General features: G+C 34.7%; 1 protein-coding gene across 1 annotated transcript in view; it reads right to left on the reverse strand.

Annotated features, from left to right (window-relative positions):
- The window catches only part of LOC138711651 (tyrosine-protein phosphatase non-receptor type 13-like), a 279320-nt gene that overhangs the window by 232289 nt on the left and 27961 nt on the right, over positions 1–19070 (reverse strand). The window contains exon 3 of the mRNA XM_069842783.1: positions 614–1294. Within this exon, the coding sequence (XP_069698884.1) occupies positions 614–1294 (681 nt within the window). The remainder of the gene's footprint in view (positions 1–613; positions 1295–19070) is intronic.

Genomic DNA, 19070 nt, shown 5'->3' on the forward strand with positions numbered 1-19070 from the left:
TAGCCCTATATCAGCAGTCCAGGAAACTCGAATAAACTCATTTCGCCACAGATAGTGACATGTGCTATTTCTTTAATCCCTGATTCAATTATAAACCTTAACAAAATCAAGAAGATAAAAAAATCCTTATAGAGAGAAATTATCAGACAAAAATAATGATAGCACAATATCAGAAAAATCGCAAAATCAATAAGTTAAAAAAATTACTTTCACATGGAAAATAAAAAAAAATATATATATATACCTATATATATAAAATTAGCAAAATCATTAGGCTGAAAAGATCCTTAGAAAAGGAAACTTTTCAGAAAAAAAATTTGACGTCATTAAAATATTATGAAACTTTGGACAATCGATAAACTAGAAGTAAACTAATTTAAGGAAAAAAATTTCCAGAAAAATTTATAATTAGTCCATAACGGTACAATTCATAAAACTCAGCAAACTAAAAACACTAAGAAAAGTGCTTAATAAGGGAAAATCTTACAGGACAATTTATAATCGGATCAATCAAATTGTAAGACTTAGTAAAATCAATAAGTTTAAAAAATGGACTAAAAGAGGAACTTTTCCTCACTAAGTACAAGGCACGTGTGTATGAGCAGCTGCCTACCTCTAGTGATGAACGGGTACTTGCTGGAGAGCTCCAGCATCCCAGGCAGCGACGGGGGCTGCTCGTCCTCGGGGGAGCGCTCCGAGCCGTAGCCCTGGTCGTGCAGCGCCGAGGGGTCCAGGGCGCACGAGGGCGGCAGGGGGTGCAGGCGCAGCTCCACCTCGTTGCGCTTGTTCTTGACCACATGCTCGCCGTTGTTGTTGTTTCCGTTGCAGCAAGGTCCCGGCAGGTCGCCGTCGCCCGCGGAGTGTTTCGAGTCCAGGTGGTTCGGCAGCGAGCCGCAGAACTTGTTGCGGTCCTTGGGGCCGACGCCGCCGCTGCAGGGGACCAGGATGCGCCCCACGTTGGGCGCCAGTATCTTGTTCCCGTTGCACAAGTTCCCGCTAGACTGGGTCCGTCTCCCGGACAGACCTTTCTCGGAATGCCGGCTCACGTTTGATCCCATGCCGGAGTCTGGGTTTAGCGATGACAGGTTTTGACGGTGACAATGATGGCGACGTTTGGATCGTCGCGATGACGCCGGACTTCCGGTTGTAGGATCATGGCGGCCTTTCCGGTTGCTGCTTGAGTGGCGACGGTGCAGAAACTTCAAGTGTACGACATCAGAACTGCGTTTCAGCAAGTCAGTCGCTTCCTCGTACGAGGACAAGGGATGGCCGTTGATCTCCAATAAACGATCACCTGAAACAACAGTATTAATATTATTAATATTATTATTATTAGTATTATTATTATTATCGTTAAAAAGTTGTACATTTTATTATTAATACTCGCTTGTTAATTTTATAAAATAATCAAGATTATGTTGTGAGTAGATCAAGATCTAGTCTGATAAATAAGATTTAATTTAAAATATATACCCATATACATACATATCAGTCGATAGATTAAATAGTTTCATAGTTATCACTAAGGAGCGGATTCCTATGTAATTAAATATTATTTTTGCGTGTCATAAAACACAATTAACAAAGTAAAAAATTCCGAACATGAAGTTTCAAGTTTAAAACCCGAATTTTATTTCACATAAAAACACATATTTTCACAAAAAAATTATGTAAATACATATTTTCATGAAATCTATTATAAACACATAAATCTTGGAGTTTTTTTACTTAAATAATTTTTTACAAGAACTTTTAAACATTTTAAAACTAGATCAATTATGTCACTCAGAAGTACGTTATCTTTTTAAGAATTCTTGGTTGCTTCGTGTTTCCAATCGCTGTGTGGTGTATCCGTGATACATTTTTGTAATAGTTTCGCTTCAAGTTCTGAGAACTGCTAGGCAGCATATCAGTGTTACTATATGAGAATAAATTAACATGGACAAGAAGGAGAGATCTTGCAACACATAATTAGCAATGTTTATTGTTGCTGAAGATGATTTCATTCCACGCTTTGTTTGTGAAACACAACAGATAAGAGCTAATAATAATAATAATAATAATAATAATAATAATAATAATAATAATAATAATGTTTTGTTTTCGCTGGCAGAGTTAAGACCATAAGGCCTTCTCTTCCACTCAACCAGCCTTAATCAATACAATACATAAATTTAAATTACAAATATTTTCATTACACTCACTTAAAAGGTTCTCCAGCAATAATCTTCACTACACATTTATTTAAATTTAGATAAATCTATAAGGTAAAGTAGTAACTTAATTTATGAGCTAATTTAATTCAATGAATTATAATTAATTTAATATTTGAGATAGCTAGTAAAATGATGAAAATTAATTTAATATAAGCTTACTAGGACTATGTTACAGGGAGAATATATATTTCTATTTCTATAATGAGAATATTAATGTAATTGCCATTAGAGGTTTTGTAGATCTATTTAGAGAAATTAAAGATAATAATAATAAGAATGGACAGATGTTAGTTTCATTATAAGTAACAAATATTAATCAGCAATTCATCTGTTAAGTAAGAATTTATGTAATTTTGACCTAAATGAAGATATTGTCCAACAACCCCTTATATCACTCGGAAGAGAGTTCCAATTTCTAGCAACTGAAACTGTATAGGATGAAGAATATAAAGATGTCTTGTGGTAGGGTATAATGAGTAAATTGTTATAATGAGATCTTGTACTTAGCTGATGATATGCGGATAAATTTTGAGCTCGGGTATGAACATTATTAAATTTAGACAAATCTCTCGCCTCTCGCGTCAATCGATATCCTTCAAGATATACAGAAAGATGGTTGCTTAAAAAACGATTTGGCTTTCCTATTACCAAATCTAAGTTTTTTTGTGAGACACCATAAAAATCTCGAAACATCCAAAAACCTATTGTCTGAAACAAGGAGGTGCGTGCCGTGAAAATTAAACTAGACTCGCTACCATATTCAGAAGTACAAGTACTAAGGGACAAATTCCAGAATGTGTTTGGGAAAAACAGTGGATATAAAAAAATGTGTAAAGTTGCTCAAGTATTGGAGGGTGTGCATGTAGGTGAAATTGACGATGTTTGTGTTTGTGACATTCCTCTCTTTAAATATGCACGTCTGACGTCCTGTGATGTGGAAAGATCGTTTTCACAGTACAAGTCGTTGTTCAGAGATAATCGGCATGCATTTGTGATGGAGAATTTGGAGATGACCTTTGTTGTTCACTGCAGTTCTCGGCCAACTACTAGCACTCAAGTGTGGTGGGTGAGTACCTAGTAACATTTTTTTTACCCAAGCTAAGTAAAGTATTTTTGTCATATTTAAAAGAAATATATATATATATATATATATTTTTTATTTTTAGCAAATATTTTCGTACTTTTTAGCACATAAAAATCCGCTCTCTAGTTATCACTGTTTGAATTTACTAATGTAGTGAGTGGTTTCTAAAACTGCGAGGTACGCAAGTTACCAGATTTTTTTCACAATTTCTGGGGATAGATAGGTATCAATATATGAAAAAAGTACGTTTAACATTTCTGTTAGTTTGCCATTCACTTACAGACCTATCATTTTTACATACCGTAAAGAATAAATACACCGATTCTATTTACACATTTAGAATGTTCATTCTACTCGTACTTAATTACTACCGTACTTAATGTATTTTGTTTGTGTCATTTTCATATTAATCTGTGTGTTCTTTTGGAGAGTGGTTGTATCTAATCACAGGAAGGGCGTAGAAACCTACAAAGTAGGACTTGTTTTTATACAGCACGTACGGTCAAAAGGCCCGTGCATTGGATTTAAGGCAAAAATATGATAGTGTAGTTCATCTGTAAGTATAATATTGCTGAATAAATCTATTTACTAATCTTTCTAATTCAAAACAATTGTAACTTGGGATAACTAAATGCCAATTATGTTTCACCATGTCATAAGCTACCTTGAGATAAAAAATTATTTAAAAAATTGTGTAATTGTAGCACAAGATAGAAATTGTATAGCCTAAATATTCGAAATATTAACATAAAATTAATATGAATAATTAATAATATTGATAATACTTATACTACAGTTTTCAAAATTTGCATGCGTGTACCAAGTAATGCCCAGAACTAGTATGTAAAAAAAATATTCATGTATCTTTTATAGTTTAGAAATTACCAAAATTCAGTTCAGCCCCTCCTTAAGTAATTACATTTTAGTTCTGAAGTTCTACGCTGTCGATGACCATGTCATTGCTTATTATCCGACATTAATAAAGATACATAAATCCCCTAGTTGCATGACAAGTTCGCGGAATCACTGTCTTTTGTCCTCCGGTATGACATCGTTACGGATGGGAGGCATCATAATGTAGCCTAGTCCGAAGAATTCTTGGAACAACTCCGGTGGCGGGAATACCAGTGAAATTACAGATAATGTATCTTGTTTTTCAAATCTGTTTAATGTCATATTTTAAAGTTTAGTATGTTATAACGATGGATATTATTATTATTATTATTATTATTATTATTATTATTATTATTATTATTATTATTCCGATATGAACTCATCAACAGTTTCCTTTTTAGTGAGGAACATTGATGTGTTACGATAGGCTTCGTTACGCCATTTGCGGTAACTTGTGCAACTATGTATATTATATACGTAGGCCTACATAGTGTTACCGTTCCACAGTGTGTTCATTTCAAAACTTCCTAAATTACATAGCTTTAAATGCGTAGGAGACAAGATTTTGAGAAAAAAACATGTCGATTTGGTTTTCAAGAACGCAAGTTCGATTCTCGCCTGGGCTGATTACCTGGTTAGTTCCCCCCCCCCCCCTGCGGTTTTCCCCAACCGTAAGGCAAATGTCAGGTAATCTATGGCGAATCCTCGGCCTCATTTCGCCAAATACCATTTCGCTACCGTATCACCAATCCCATCGACGCTAAATAGCCTCGTAGTCGAGACAGCATGGTTAAATAACCAACTAAATAACTGTAGGATATGTAAAATGTATTTAGATATTATGTAAAATCTTAAGGCTCATGTATCTTGTAAATTATTAGAAATTTCACTAAGATATACTGTATTAGGTTAAATTGATATACTAATTCCGCAATATTAAGAAGTAAATCTATCATACTTTTATCAAAATGTTTATTGAAAAATATTATCAAGGTATGTAGACATGGACGAAACCTTTCATTACCAAATGAGATAAAAATACCTATTAAAATGCAAATATATTTAGTTGTACATACATTACAGTTGAAAAAGAACTTGGGTAATTCCGCAACAGTGAGGATAAATCCGCAATAGGACTTGGCTAATTCCGCAGTCGTAAATAATTATGAAATACATCATGAAAGTAACATAAAAGGAACAATTTATATGTAACAATGCTCACTTCCTTCACAGCTGTGTAGCAAAACACGAAAAACAGCCAACTTTCGATGTTTCACTGTATTGCCGACAGAGGTGTCGACCAACATCCTTGCTTTTTTCTATAGCACTGCAGAGGGCATGCTTCCTGTCGACAGTCTCTCAAAACTTATGTAAAGCCGCAGTAAAATAATATATGCACTACTGCGGAATTACCCGTACTGCGGAATTAGCCGAGTTTCCCCTACGAGTAGAATTGAACAAGGGAAATGTCCTTCAAATGTTTCACATTAAGTTACAGAACATTCTATATAGGGGATATCGCTTTGATTCATTATTTCTCAAAGTTTCTGTCTTTAGATCTTGTCAAAGCCCGCAGTCATCATGAGCAGAATTAACAGGACAGGAAGGAAGGAAATTGTGGCAGGACGTCGAGTGAGATGGGCGGATCGAGCAGCAGCCAGCGAGCTAATGGGCTGCGCCGGTGAATTGCGAGATTGCATTAGTCGGGATTCCAGCTTCCACTGCCGTCTCTGCAAACTTTTCGATTTTCTCCTTAGCAAGATGACAATAAAGAGGCACGGAATCGAAAATACTGCGGAGAAAACGAAAGCTGAAGGGAAAATGTCAGATGATTTGTGGTAGTTATTCCCAGTTTCCAAACACTTTCAAAAGAATATTATATCTACGTGGAGTGGAACTCGCTGAAAATTCTTATAAGATTTCATTCCTGCCATCGAGAGAGGCTGCACATATATCTCTTCAAATAATTGTCTTTATTTGTTTCATTTCTACGAAGGATCCCACCTCCTTTATGTAATTACAGATTGATAAATTATACAGAATTACAGAACTTATTTAAGCTTATTTCTTACAATTCTGCCATAAAATAGAACTTAAAAATGCAAGTATCTTGATTTTACAGAGACTTTTTTTTATATTAGAACTTGGCGGGCGCTACAGTCTTTCAAAATTGAAAAACACAATGACCTAATTTCACAAGCATAGTCAATTACATTTTCGCACAAATATAAAACCCATAAGCAATATTTAATAATTTCAGCTCTGTTTTCAGACTAATTTACTGAACTGATTTTCTCTTAATATGCAAGACAGTGATTATACAGGGCGATGCATGAGGATTTACCGTCCTTTACGGAGCTTGTTTCTGAAGACATTTTGAGCAAAAAATGTCACATAAACATAGTTCCTATTCTCAATGTTTTCAGAGTTACACTAATTCCAAGTTGTTTGTAAAATACGTTTTTTCTTTAGTTTCAAGTTAAAATAATAATACAAATAGAGAATGAACCATTCAGAAGTATAATTTCTTTAATTGGCAAGTATTATGAAGCTAAAAATGTGCTGTGAACTCTTTAGTTGCTTCGTACAGACATCTTTTTCTATTTTTAACTAGAAAATTACATTATTCTTACGCACTTATCACAACAATTATTACAAATCACACCATTTCCACCAACTTAATTATTTGCTGTTTAATTTTGCATCCTAATTTACAGTCTTGGAGAGTTTACAACACATTTTAAAAAATGTCGCCGTCCGCTTGAGTACACTTGGCCGCACGCTTGTGAACGGCACTCGTCGCTCTACGTAACTGCATACGGCTATCTTTGGTTTCCGTAGCGCTCGCGCTGTCTGCTGACTGCACGCTGACCAAGATCACGCGTTCACAGCAATGCGTTCCAATAACGAAACGTAAATCTGTAAATATTGAGAATAGGACCCATGTTTATATGACATTTTTTGTTCAGAATGTCTTCGGAAAAAAAAACTCCGTAAAGAACGGTAAATCCTCATGAATCACCCTGTATATTTAAACGAAATTAAGTTCGACAGGTTTCAACGAACGTCCAAACGTGGCTGTTGCTTAATAGGGTCATAAGTAGAGAGCGGAATTTAGGCAAAAACCTATTTTTTTTTCCTTGATACATACAGGCTTGAGATTTAATATTTACATTTTTCATGGAAATTTAGGTATAGTTAAAGGAGTTTTACAGTGCCTAAAAATGCCTATTTCGACGTTAGTGCCTATTTTTAAGTTTTTTTTAATTTTTGCACCTTTTTCGTGACTGTTTACTGTTTTCTTAACATTCTGTACCGTTTACATTCCAAGACGGATAACAACTCCTTCCTAGCAGTGAACAACACAATAGAGAAGTACCTCTGGGCCACTCCTCATTCTTACAATCTTTCAATCCTAATTCCAACTTTCAGTCGGCCTGGGTAGCGTAGTCGGTGCAGCGCTGGTCTTCTGTGCTCGAGGTTGCGGGTTCGATCCCGGCCCAGGTCAATGGCACAGGCTTTTGTCAGTATATTTACTGGGATATAAAAGAACTCCTGCGGGACAAATTATTATTATTATTATTATTATTATTATTATTATTATTATTATATCTTCCTCTGTCTATCAGCAATTTAACACAAACTCGCTGGGTTGGACCCGAATAAGCATTATCTTACATTCCAAGACAGATAACAACCCCTTCCTTTGTTTCTCACCATTTGTAAGTACAGCAGTGAGCGACACAATAGCCACAATAAGTGCTGATCATCTACTGTGAAGCAAACTATAGAAATGTGATTGGTGAATGAAAAACACTAACTTAAAGACAGAATGTCTTCATTTTGTGTATGCATGTGTAGCCTACCCTTGTAAAATATGAAATGTGTGGAAGTTTCTTTTAATCCTAGAATTTTGTATTAAATAAATGTTGAATCTTATATCATTAGTGACATTCTTTAACAAAAAAAAGCCTATTTTTAACCTAACCTACCAAAAAAGCCTATTTTTAACCTAACCTACCAAAAAAGCCTATTTTTTATTTTATAGAGCGTAAATAAAGGAGTTTAAGAGCCTATTTTAGGCGCCTAAAATGCCACTTTTTAGGGCCTGAAACTCCGCTCTCTAGTCATGAGTCTGAGAAAAAAATAGGCCTGAACATTAACGTGTTCAGTGCTGGTTTGTTAATTTCCCAGCCACGGGTTAACCTTGGAGCTTTTGTCACACAACACCGCCGTAAAGCCAACCTCACACTGTTGCATAAATCCAAGAGTTTCGTAACTTCCTCGAGACATTGAAAAACATGTTTCATAGTTTAGTGTTAAGATGCTCTAACCGACAATCATGTGAAATAAAAACATGCAATTTCCTTGAAAACATTATTGCGTAGTTTACAGCGAAATAAACGCCCGAATTAAATCAGATTGTCCTTGCCCCCGGACGGACGGGCACCACTGATTCCCCTTGCGGTATCGTCTTTCACAGACACGGTTGCGAGCATTCTCACGCCCAGGGCGAGACACAGATACCAATCCGTGCACCACCCACAACCAACCATACTGCAACCAGGAAGACGACTCCGGCCGGCGGGCCATGAATATTAATCATGCGCCAAGTAAGAAACATGTTTACAGCGCGTTTATTAACAAATCAAATGCTCTGAGGTCAGGGATATACAGTCAAATAATAGCAAGCACTTCTGCTCGCAGTGGCGTACCTTGAGTTCCCTGACGTGCGAATTTAACACTGTCGAATTAATAATATGTTGAAGGCGGTAATTTATAATTATAATTTAGTTCGGAAATTATGTTGTAGGGTAAAGTAGGGCTAATATCATACAGTAAAAATGTGGGGCTAATTTGATACAGACTTTAAAATGTACCAAAAGCTCAGTTTTAAATTGTTTAAAACTGCTATTATGGAAGTACAGGTACATTTTATGCTATTTAAGAAGCAATATGGAACAGAGTTTAAAAAAATATCATTATCAGCCTCATTGTATTGTATTGTATTTATTAACATTCCATGGTATTCATACATTGCTTCACAGTTAGAATAAGAAACAAGTAAAAAAATTAATACTACTATAAAGTCTTAATTTATAGTAACAGTATAGTTTAAATATATACAGAAGAGAATAATTTGAATAATTTCGAGGAAAAAATTGTTCCGGAAAATTTTTTTTCTCGAAATTATTAAAATCAACTTTACAGGGAGTTATACCTGAAAGCTCGATTTGCATATACAGAAGAGGTTTACAATATAGTCTACTAGTATAACACAAAGTTTTAGTATCAATTTCATGAAGCGTTGTTGAATGTCATGAATTCACCTACAGAATAGAAGGCGTGAGAAATTAGGTACTTCTTTAATTTGGCCCTAAATAATCTCATGTTTTGAGTTTCATTTTTATGTTTTTTATTTTTTTTTACATAAAACTGTTTTTTTTTTCAACCCTGGGATGGGGGGCACTTTGAGCAGATCTTATAAGATTCTTCATCTTTCACTGTTGCTACTTCTCGTCACTGGAATTCTCTGCCGCCTGAAGTCAAGGTCTGCCGAACTTTAATTTCCTTTAAATGAAAATTAGAAAAATATCTTATGATGAGTTGCCAGACCTAACGCGTTGTAAATATTTAATGGAATGTGTTCCACTGTATTTATTTTTATTTTTTATTTATATTTTATTTTTTTGTTTCTTATTTTTATTGTGTAATCATGTAAATCGTGTTTATTTATCACTTAACGCCAATATGTATCCCACTGTGTTGTTTTTTATTATTAATCTATTATTGTCGGTTTCTGGTTTAATTATGTAAATCCTACTTAATTGTAATCTAATACTAATATGTATACTAATGTGTTTATTTTTATTTTTACTGTGTACATTTTTTTATTGAATTAACGGCTTCTGTTTTTATGTGATTCGTATTTGATTCCAACAACATTAATATGTATTTCACTATGTTTATTTTTATTTTATGAGGAAAATTTTTATGTAACTACCTCTTTTGTTCTCATTATGTACCTAAATTGTATCAATATGTAATTACTTAATTCCGATCCAGTTTTATGTTCAACTATGTAAGCAAGTTTTAATCCTGGTTGAGTGTAAGAGAAGGCCTTACGGCCTTAACTCTGCCAGGTTAAATAAAGTCATTATTATTATTATTATTGTTATAAACAAAGGTAAGGCTCCACAGTAAAATAAATTTACATTTAATACTGCTACTAGGAAAGGAAATTTTCTAACTAACAATAACAAGTTACGGTATTTTGATGTTGTTCCGATATTATTACAATGTTAATTAAATAATAGCAATCCATATAATGGATATCGCATCAAATCACTTCAATTATACTAAAAATTTGTATCTCTGAAATGATGTATTTAAAAATATAAACCTTCATATTTTCTGTTATGTTTCACTACATAGAATTTCACAAAAATCTTTTGGATCATCCTGTATTTAATTATTTGTCCACAAGAAAATATGCTAAATTTTATTTTCTCTGTAATATAATTATTTGATTTATTTCGGTTCCAAAATTCTACTTAACCCTTGGGATTTGAAACATTTTCATTTGTTTCAGCTCCAAGGTCAAATATAACTTCATTTCCGGACTGTTTCTAGAATGGGTTATTAAATAAAGCCGATAACTGGCTAAGAGATCCTTCTATTTTTAGATGACGTCACCACTGAACCCATGTTATTGATATCCACATGATTAGGCACAATATTCGGATCGTAACTAATGAGGGCAGGCGTACATCAAACACAGCGCATATGGAGTCGAATGTCAAGAGAGCAAGCAAGCAAACCAAATAAACAAACAATCAAGTGTTCATCTGGTCTAACTAGGCCATATCAAGTGTTTTTCTCAATCCCATACTCTTTATCTAAGTATAGTAAACTTGATTAAAGGAGACGCCGCAGTAATCAAGGGGATATCTTTTAATTTGATGCTTGATGAAAATTGAAACATGTTTTGACCCAATGACTTGCAGACTGTGGATATACTGACGCCTTAACAGAAAAACGATGAAAAAAAAAAGCAAGACTTTTTCAGATGCGACATGGTAGGTAAAATTACGTATTACAATATTACATGAGCTCATTGATTCTAGTGTACCCTTCAGATCATCATCATCATCATCATCATCATCATCATCATCATCAAGCTGCGGATTTTTAGGCACTAAAACAGTTGAAATAAGCAGGCAAAATAGGCATTCAAAATTCAAAAACAGGCATTTAAAAAGGCACTAACAAATTTCTAATTCTCAATGGCTAACACGACCATAGCGTAGCATTATACACTACTTTCTATAGGAATGTCAGTATGGCAATGAATAATTAATATTCATCCAAATGTTGTAATGAGAACTGATGTCTATTGTCTGTAAGAATGTTCTTAAATTGGGAGAAACTCCCTTCCACTTCACATGAAGTGATGGGGCAATACTTCAGGGATCCAATCTCAGCTAGGGACCAAACCAGTGGGAACGCAGTAATGTCAATGTACGTATTTTCCAATCAGTTCTTCTGATGACTTTTGCTTTGGCATATCTCCTCGGTATACTTCACGTATTACAGCAGAAAACTCAACTCCATACTCAATTCACAAACTCACAAAACGGATACACACTTTAAAACTACTACCCAAGTCAACTACCACAATGATTCATGCGGCTTTCGAAATACATTTTTCCTTATTGGTTGATTTTAAATTATTCGATTTCTCCGCGCTCTAGTGGCAGTAAAACGTAACACACAGAATTATCGATAGTTCTATATCACTTCCCTCCGCTAGATAAAAAAGAAACAAATTACAGATTCAAAAAATGTCAATAGAATGGTCAGTAAATTCAAGTATAATATGTAATACGGATATTTAAGCATCTTTTAGGCATTTATGAGCAAATAGGCATTATTAGTGAAATAGGCAATTATAGGCACTATAGAATTCGCATATAATACTCACAATGTCTTAAAATGGATATGTAACCTAAAATCTTCCGCCTTCGGGTTAAGGATTAAAATAGGCATATAGGCATAAATCCGCAGCTTAATCATCATCATCATCATCATCATCATCATCATCATCATATGTTAACACTGCAGAAAATTCAACTGTAAACACTGAGTAGTTTGAGACAAGATGTAATTTATGTATTATTTATTTACATATACTCGAATGATACTCTAATGTGCGGCCAAAGGACGAGCTGTTTCGGAAGCAGGTCGCTGTTGTAGGTTTGTAACCAACATCAACTTCACATGTCAAAAAATTCAATTATATAGGAGAGCGAAAAAAAAAAAATGTTAGTATCTTGAAAACGACCAAATGTCTGACATAAGGGGATATTTAAATCTCTTCTTGTGAAGTCTGTATTCATGCCTTGACTTAGGATGTGTTTGCAGAAGATTCGGGAAAATTTCTTTGATAGAAATTAAGTGAAATCTTATTTCGTTCATATTTTTTTACATTCGAGATTGCTGTTCAACACCATCGACATTCTATTAATGAACGCAGGAATGTGTGATTTATATCTTGTTTATTTTTATTTAGAAGAGAAACAGAAAGTTTTGGAATGAATGAATGAATGAATGAATGAAAATAAATAAATAAATAAATAAATAAATAAATAAATAAATAAATAAATAAATAAATAAACAAATAAATAAATAAGACTTTTTTAATGTGAGAGAAGGCAATAGTGAATTGCTTAGGAGGTGCCTGGCGGAATATTTATATGAACTGGGTATTTTATCATCACCTCAGTGGTCGTTTGTAATGAAGGAAATTCTATTATGGATTGGGAACATTTAAATGTTTGTAAAAAAAATTTAAATTTTAAATCCTCTATGGGGCTTTGTACTGATCTGCCAGAAACCAAATGATGTTGAATCAATCTTGTTCAGCATTAAATACATACATACATTAATGATGATTAAAAAAACGAAACTCGCAACGTTTCGAAGATTTTTTTTTCCACCTGAAAGCGCAGATGGAGTCAATTTTCGAAGCTTTCACAATTTCTTTTTCATTACAGCAATGAAGAAAGTTCAATCTACGACTTTTTTTAAGGGAATTAGTTTTGTCCGATTTTCATAGAACTTCAGGAAGTCGCCTTAAACGAACACAGAATTTAATCGTGATGTTGCTGAAACCGGAAAACCTGTTTCGCAGACTGTAATTTCATAAATGCTGGAAATAGGCGGGAATACGGACTTCAGCCACCGACGTGGCTCAGATGGTAGCGCGTTTGCACTCGGGCGGGGGTTCGATTCCCGTTTGGGCTGATTACCTGGTTGGGGTTTTTCCGAATTTTTCCCACCGTAACGCGAATGTCAGATAACCTATGGCGAATCCTCGACGTCCTCACGTTATCGGTAATTTCATCGACACTGAATAACCCAGTAGTTAATACAGCGTTGTTAAATAACCAAATAAAAGATGCGGACACGACAGAAATGCAAATGTCGATATTAATCTCATTACGCCCTTGGTATTCATAGAAATGTAGTCTTGGGTAGGGAAAGCTCTTCAAAAGAACCCACTACTGCTATTCCTTCTTTTTTTTTTAAATTTAGAAGTACGTTTAGATAAAAACATAAATGTTTAGGCGAACTTATTTACGAGTACAAAAATCTTCTGCAAATAAAGAGTTTTGTTTATTGCAGTCAACGTCTGCAATACGCGGTTGACATTATAGACTAATGAACCACCACCATTATGGTTTAAATATTTGCATACAACCTTTCTATGTAGTATCAAAGAGAGTCAATTTGAAAATTGCCTGTTACTTCCCGGTTTCTATGAGATATATACTGAATGTAGAGAGGTTGGTAGGGACTTATTTTCCTTCATACCAACAGAAGACCATGTTATTGCGCGGAAAAATTTGTTCAGTAGCTTCTCTTTTTACAAACTAGGTCTTCCACCCGCATTGAGTCTTGAACCAAGACGTTCATTTCTCTAAGTTAACTGTGAGTTGTGTAAAGTTGCTTCAGAAGTGTCTGTAACTGAAACTGTTGCAGTAATTTACGACATTTAATTGGAAAAAAGAAATATGAAAATCCTTCATGTGTGGCAATAATACGAAGTCAAGAGAGAAACTTCGTAACTTGATGGGCTTACGTTTGATGTCACTGACTATTAATTTACATTGTTCAAAACTTTATACAGATCTTTCCTAATGATAGTAAAGTAACACATTTATAATTTGTAAAGCGGTACATTATCAAATAAGAGCAGTTGGTTACACACACAAATGTAAATTCAATGTGCATCTGGTGTACTAAATGGACCTAATTATTATCTATCTCAACATTTATCATACAGAACTATGTAAGACAGACCTGCAGAACTGTACTTCCTGAGAGCGACTGCTTTCCTCCCCTTTTTTATCCCACCCACCTTTTCTACCTGTGCGGTCATGGCGTTCTAGTTACGCTCGGCTGCATCAACATTCATTCTCGCTGCGGAAGTCGATCATCCCCAATAGAAGTGGAGTGAGGCTGACGTCATATTTCCCCTACTTGCGAGTTCTGCAGGCCTTTTGTAAGACTATGGGGCCCAAAGACATAATTTACAATAATAATACCAAAATATGAACAAAATTCTAGTGCTGATCATTGATATACTTGGACAGCCGTGGCGAAAACGTGATCGTGCGCCGAGCCACTGTGTAACCTGCAACGTGCATAGCACCTATGGAGGGAGGCGGACACCCGAAGGGGAAGTGAAGCAATTGTCTGACTTATTAACGGGTTTTCATTTTCCTTACATCAAGCACTTAAATATAATTTTATACAGTACAAGGTTACAAACTAATGTTTAGTACATATAACGAAGAAAGAAATGAATAAGAAAACATAGGACACATTATCACAACTATCTTCAGAATGTCTCTCCGACAGAGTTTCAAAATCAGGAATTATGTCACTTACTGCCAGTCGTAGTTGATCACGAAGGTATTTGTCTGTCATTCGTGATCTAAATTTGGTTTTACTATTTTCATTGTTGAAAATAATTTTTCACAAACGTAAGTTGTAGCAAACATGGCTTCAACAGAGCAAGCGAAAGAACGAAGCTTCGGATATTTATTTTTGGCAATGATTTAAAAAGTTCAACATTTGTCAATTCTTTACATCTAGTTTTCGTTTAACATCACATTGTAAATCTGTGAATTTAAATTGAAGATCTAACCGCATTATTCGTACATCTGCTGAAAAAGGATCGACATACAGAGATGATGATGATGATAATAATGATAATAATAATAATAATAATAATAATAATAATAATAACACAACCTTTTAATGTTTCATGAGTGACACGTAGTATAAGCCTAATGCCGTTTTATGTTATACAACCGTTTTCTCGTAATACTTGTGAACAAATAATACAGTTAATATCCTCATCATATTAGCAGCAAAAAATTCGTCCTCCCATCCTGTTTTTGTACATGGTTTCGGGAGAGTCATTGCGATGATACGCCACTCGCAGGTCAGAGACAAATACAAATGGAACGGAGTTTGACTCCAGTGAGTGATAGGGTAGGGGTTGAGAGAGTAGGAAGCAAGAGAAATGCACAGCTATCATTGCGACCCACAATGTGCTCCCGAGTCGCAGTTCCGCCACGGCTGTACTAGGGCAATCGAAAAGTAATAGCAACAATGCTGTAACTAAATTAGTGCTCCTAGCGGTGATCATTGAAATCTTGTACTACATAATATTCTATCTAACATACTGTAATATTTACGTTTGCCCTTCAAGCAAAGGTCCCCCCCCATGCTTGCTGGGTCTGTATTACGTTTTACAACAGCTCCATTCGACTGACATGGTATGTGTAGGATGGCAGAGGACTTCCTTGCCAGTTGCTTTGTAAACACTTTCGTCCTGTGTGTACTTAACTTAAGGGGTTAGGTACAGCTTACAGCAATAAAATTTTTGGAAATATTCAACATTTTTTTCCTCCATTACTGCATCTTGTACAATAATGAAAATTGGCATGTGTAAAACACTGTCCTGCTATAAGAAAAAAAATATTTTTACGATTTAAAAAAATTATTTTTTTTTTTCAAAATTCAAAATGGTGGCAGTTCACTGTGCAGTGATGAAGCGTTTTCCTCATAACTCAAACTTTTTAACTTTTTCATGTTCTTTCTCTTTTATTTTATTGCTGAAACCCATGTTTACAATACATTCCTTAATAAATAATATTTTTGTATTTTGTGTTAGAAGAAAATACTGACATTTGACCATTTTTTAAAATTAATTTATTTTTATCAGACAATCTATCAAAGGTAGAGAAGTGATTTTGCATTATATTGTAGATATCACATATAAAATAAACACAAAAAATTTCATCACAGATATTGGACAGTTTTTGAGTTATGAGGGAAACGCTTCATCACTGTACAGTGTACTGCCACCATTTTGAATTTTGAAAATAATGTAAATAATTTTTTTTTAATCGTAAAAATATTTTGTTTCATATAGCATATACATAAACTAATTTCCATTATTGTACAAGGTACAGTAATGGAGAAGATGGCCTTAACTACACCAGAATAAATAAATAAATAAATAAAAATAAATAAATAAATAAATAAAGAGTTTTATAAAGAGTTTACAAGAAAAATGTTGAATATTTCCAAAATTTTACTGCTGTAAGCTCTACCTAACCCCTTAAGAGATAACGAGCCTCAACTTCTAACTCTAGTGATCAGGGATTGTGCCCACGGCCAGTGTTGACAGATTTGAGGAAACTTCCTCAAATTACGGAACTGCTGTAAAGAAGAGGAAAATTTTGGGGACTTGAAGAAAACGTCAAACTTCTGAGGAATTTTTGGCTTTCATTTTAATCTACGGAACATATGTGCAATAAAAACTGAAGATTATATATTTTCGATCTTTGATATAATTACATATGTTATAAATATCAATATTCTCAATTCTATTTCCAATAAAATGTTATTTATGAGGTCGAATTTTTCTTCTTACTCCCCGCTGATCGTTTTCCTATCAGATTGACGAGATTCTCTTTCAGAATGGTAGTTATCGACAAATCACAACATGAGCATTATGCAACGCGAAGGACAATTTGTCACCTCGCCAATAGCAAAATTAAACTTTGTTGTTTTTTTTTATTATAGTCGTTACTTAGAGAAATGTGTTATCCATATTTAATTAACTTACTGTTATTAAAGGCTAATCAATGTTCGTTTTTGTGTAGAAGAAAGCAATTTCATATACATAACATGTTTGAAATAAGTCAACACATTATGAGAGAATTTGTACTTCAATTACACTTATTTTTCAAAGAATAAAATAACGTGGAAGTTTAGTGTGCATTTGCTGTCTATAATAATTTGTATTTTCCTGCTAAATTCTTTTCCCAGTATAATTCCAAAACACTTAACCATAAAATGTTAAATAAAAGTGAAGTACGTTTCCTTCATATTAATTTTAAAATGTTAAATTAGGGTGTACATTTCAGTCACCGTTTAAAGTGTATTATAACACAGCACTGGGGGTAATAGGCTATGGAAGTTTTGCAGGTTATTATAATAGACGAAACAACAATTTTTCCTTCGATCAAACCACCCCTTCCTTGTTACCCCGCATTTTCTAGACGAATCAAAAATTCTCAAACATACTAATTTATTTTACGATGCTTTATTAACTGCGATGATTATCTAGCATCTGGGTGAAATTAAGGCGACTATTACACTTTTACTACGTCATAATACTTTTGAACAATAAAACAGAACGAAAGGACGTGTTTTAACCAATCATGGTTCTTTATCGCTACAATTTTTTCACTTCCCTAGTATTTGTTTCTTTGTTTGCCAACATTTCAAAATGCAATTTCCTTACGGTACTAAAAAACATGCTTTGCGATCATTATTTGTTGTTTCCCGCATAGACAGTCAACTGAAAATGGCGGCTCCGTTCAAACGTTTTGGTGAAGCTAACATTAGTAAAATAGAATTTTAGTAAGTAAATTAATATTTTATTGTATCAGAATACTTTATTTCTTCTCAGCTTTACATACTTTCTCCTAATAGTGTAACAGTAAATTAAATCCCACTCGAGTTTTGATTTTTTCTAGATAAATCGAAGCCTATAGTGAGATTACTGTTGATAATGCCAGCAAGATGAACCCAGCGCCGAAAGTTACCCACATTTGCTCTTAATGGGTTGAGGGAAAACCCCGGAAAAAATCTCAATTAGGTAACTTGTTCCAACCAGGATTTGAACCCAGGCCGCTCTTTTCACGACCATACACGCTAACAGTTACTCCAGAGCGGTGGACTCCGCAGACATGTTAAGGGAATTTTTTGTCTGTTCGGCTGAGGAAATTTTCGAGTTGGATCTGGCAACACAGCCCATGGCAAAAACTCAGTACTCCATTTGACAGAAGACTCAGGGGACCCCGTAGAAATATGAAACCCCGCTACTACCCGGGATTCAGCTCAACACCTTCCAATGCTGAGTAACACGGCTTCAGAACAGCAGACGTACTCTACAAATAAAGAATGACTAAACGCATCACAATATTATCTTTGTATACCGCAAGTTCCACTTATACTTGTAGGCATTTTAACATGGATTCCCGGCCTGGAATCCACTTCAACCGTTTGTAGCTGATTCAGAGTCGTCAAAACCGTTTGTTTTCACCGGCGCAGCGCATACTTTCACTGGCATCTGTTCTGAGAGGCATGTGCCTGCAGGAAACAGAGCGACTCGCGGCCGGTAGTGCTTCGTGATCCGATGACTATCCTTTTCTTCGAAGCACGACTCCAGCTTGCGGTCCGCTCGAGCTTATTGAGAAGCTCTTGAGCAACTCGGGGTTTCACAA

The sequence above is a fragment of the Periplaneta americana genome, chromosome 13 (assembly GCF_040183065.1).
Source record: "Periplaneta americana isolate PAMFEO1 chromosome 13, P.americana_PAMFEO1_priV1, whole genome shotgun sequence".
In the NCBI taxonomy this organism is placed as follows: domain Eukaryota; kingdom Metazoa; phylum Arthropoda; class Insecta; order Blattodea; family Blattidae; genus Periplaneta; species Periplaneta americana.